General features: G+C 30.0%; 2 protein-coding genes across 2 annotated transcripts in view; both read right to left on the bottom strand.

Moving 5' to 3' along the window:
• Positions 1-2,079, bottom strand: part of LOC100574407 (protein O-mannosyl-transferase TMTC2-like) — a 358,487-nt gene that overhangs the window by 319,060 nt on the left and 37,348 nt on the right. The gene's annotated exons all lie outside the window — the stretch shown is intronic.
• Positions 7-1,396, bottom strand: LOC115033751. The gene is made up of 2 exons (XM_029487431.1): positions 985-1,396; positions 7-765 (listed from the first exon to the last, which is right to left on the bottom strand). Exons 1-2 carry the CDS (start codon positions 1,209-1,211, stop codon positions 594-596), a joined length of 399 nt encoding a protein of 132 aa, XP_029343291.1. The 5' UTR covers positions 1,212-1,396; the 3' UTR covers positions 7-593.

Raw genomic sequence — 2,079 nt, 5'->3', positions numbered from 1 at the left:
GATCAATTTATAGATATAACATACATGTAAACCACGAATAACAACATTCAACAATTGTTTAGTTATATGCAAATCATAACATTATGCAGTTTATGTTCATAAAGCGTAACCATTTCGATAGTCGGATGTTGGATAACACCCGGCGGGCGCGTATATATTTTATAGAGTATCATGTCGAACATGACGCGTCCTGCGCACTGCGCATAGATTTTTCAGCAGTCGAAATCATGTTCTTATACAGTGTTTTTTAAACATATTTATACATTTACATCACACATAATATTATAATATTAATAATATTAAATGATAATAATTTATATTTATATAAAAATACCTACAAAAAAATTGTTCAACTTTGGACCAGGTGTAGACGTTTAAAATGGGACGCTCACACAATATGTCATGTTCATGTAAGATGAAGTTATATTAAATCTGCACATATCGAGTTCCCCTGCTATCGTTTATGGTTTATTAAGACCCTGTAGTTATATGCATACACCGTAACTATACAACGAATCGGGTTGTTGTACCGTTATGATGTAGATGTACCTATATAATATATTTGATATTAACACACAATTATAAATTGAGTCTTACGAGCACTGTAAATCCAAAGCTTTGTTGATGGACCGCTGTTGATTTAATTCGGTGGTCAGAGTAACGATCCTGATGTCGAGTGTAGGCCTTTCCTCTTCGAAAGTTATCAACCTTCGCATCAACGTATCACGTTCGTCATCATAACGACACTTGAGTTCTTCGAAAAGTCTACAAAAGTGTTAATACAAATTTCATGTTTATAAGTTTATATAACATTCATACAAACAATCATTAAACTTTATTTTATATTTTAACCGTTAGTATTAAAGTAAAAACTTTAAGTCAATAATCGAACCGTCGACATCGATTTATTTTGATAGTACATGCATTATTTTAAATAATATTGTTGGCGTAGATACTAGGGTAAGAAAAAATACTTATGTATACCTCCGACACTCGTTCACGGCAGAAGTGTGTACAGCAATTGGAATTTTATTATCATCTTCGGTTTTCATGCGATTCAAGTCTCCAGCTAATGAGGATACACGACCTTGCAAATGAAGAAGCTCTATACGGGCATTCTCATATTTCTCAGCTAGATGGTCTCGTTCACCATTTAATTCAGTAACTAAAATATAAAATATAAGATTTAAGAATAGCCTAACACAAGTCATTAAGAATCATAAATATTATTTGTATAATTGGAACAAATATACTTTTCCCCCTCCCGTTTCAATGCCAGGTGTAATTATAATAGTAACTTATTATCCATACACATCTGTATTATCAGTCACACAACGTAACAAACTTTAAATTGTATATTCTGAGAGAAACAATTTATTGGTTTTAGAATCGTTAGTTACAATTTTTTTTTGTATGTCTATGATTACGTTATTGAGCAGAATATATGATAAAATCTTAAAAATTAAGAGTGATTTAATCAAGGTAGAAAATTTGACTTAGATGATAGTTTAGGTAAAAAGTAGAAACATTTTTTTAGAGAAACTAGAAAATTTCTAGAAGAACTTTTCTTAATAATTCGGAAAGTAGGAACAAGTTAGGAAAGCTCACTCAGTAAGCATGCTAAATTCCCGGTTTCTAAATGTATTTTAATACAACACGATAAACTATAGTTCCAAATATAATTTTAACATAATTTGGAAACATTAATATTTTGGGTAGTATGAATCATGAATCTATTACAAATTAACCTATATGACTATACAATAGTCAATAAGTAATCATCTTAATATCAACAATCGTAGTTAGGTATGTATAATGCGGTAACTAACGGACGGGCGGATACAACAGAGATAATAAGGTGTTCTAAACCTATGTTTAGAAACCTAAAATAAACAAGTCAGGAAAGTTCACTCCGCAAGTGTGTTTAATTCCCGATTTCTAAACGTATTTTAATACAGTTAATTAAACTGTATTAAAATTATTATTTTGCTACATTTTGGATAGTTTGAGTCTATATTAAATTCTTATATACAAAAATTAAAATCCTACTTAAATCAAAAATCGTAATTAAATATCTTA

The sequence above is a fragment of the Acyrthosiphon pisum genome, chromosome A1, assembly GCF_005508785.2.
Source record: "Acyrthosiphon pisum isolate AL4f chromosome A1, pea_aphid_22Mar2018_4r6ur, whole genome shotgun sequence".
NCBI classification, from domain to species: domain Eukaryota; kingdom Metazoa; phylum Arthropoda; class Insecta; order Hemiptera; family Aphididae; genus Acyrthosiphon; species Acyrthosiphon pisum.
Note: the sequence above shows the minus strand (reverse complement) of the source record. Positions and strands in the feature narration are given on the sequence as shown.

Excerpts from the sequence above, each read along its gene's own strand:
- LOC115033751 (XM_029487431.1), bottom strand. The coding sequence starts at position 1,211 with ATGACTTGTGTTAGGCTATTCTTAAATCTTATATTTTATATTTTAGTT. Across the intron at positions 766-984 it reads GCCGTGAACGAGTGTCGGAG|ACTTTTCGAAGAACTCAAGT; the intron begins GTATACATAAGT and ends ACACTTTTGTAG.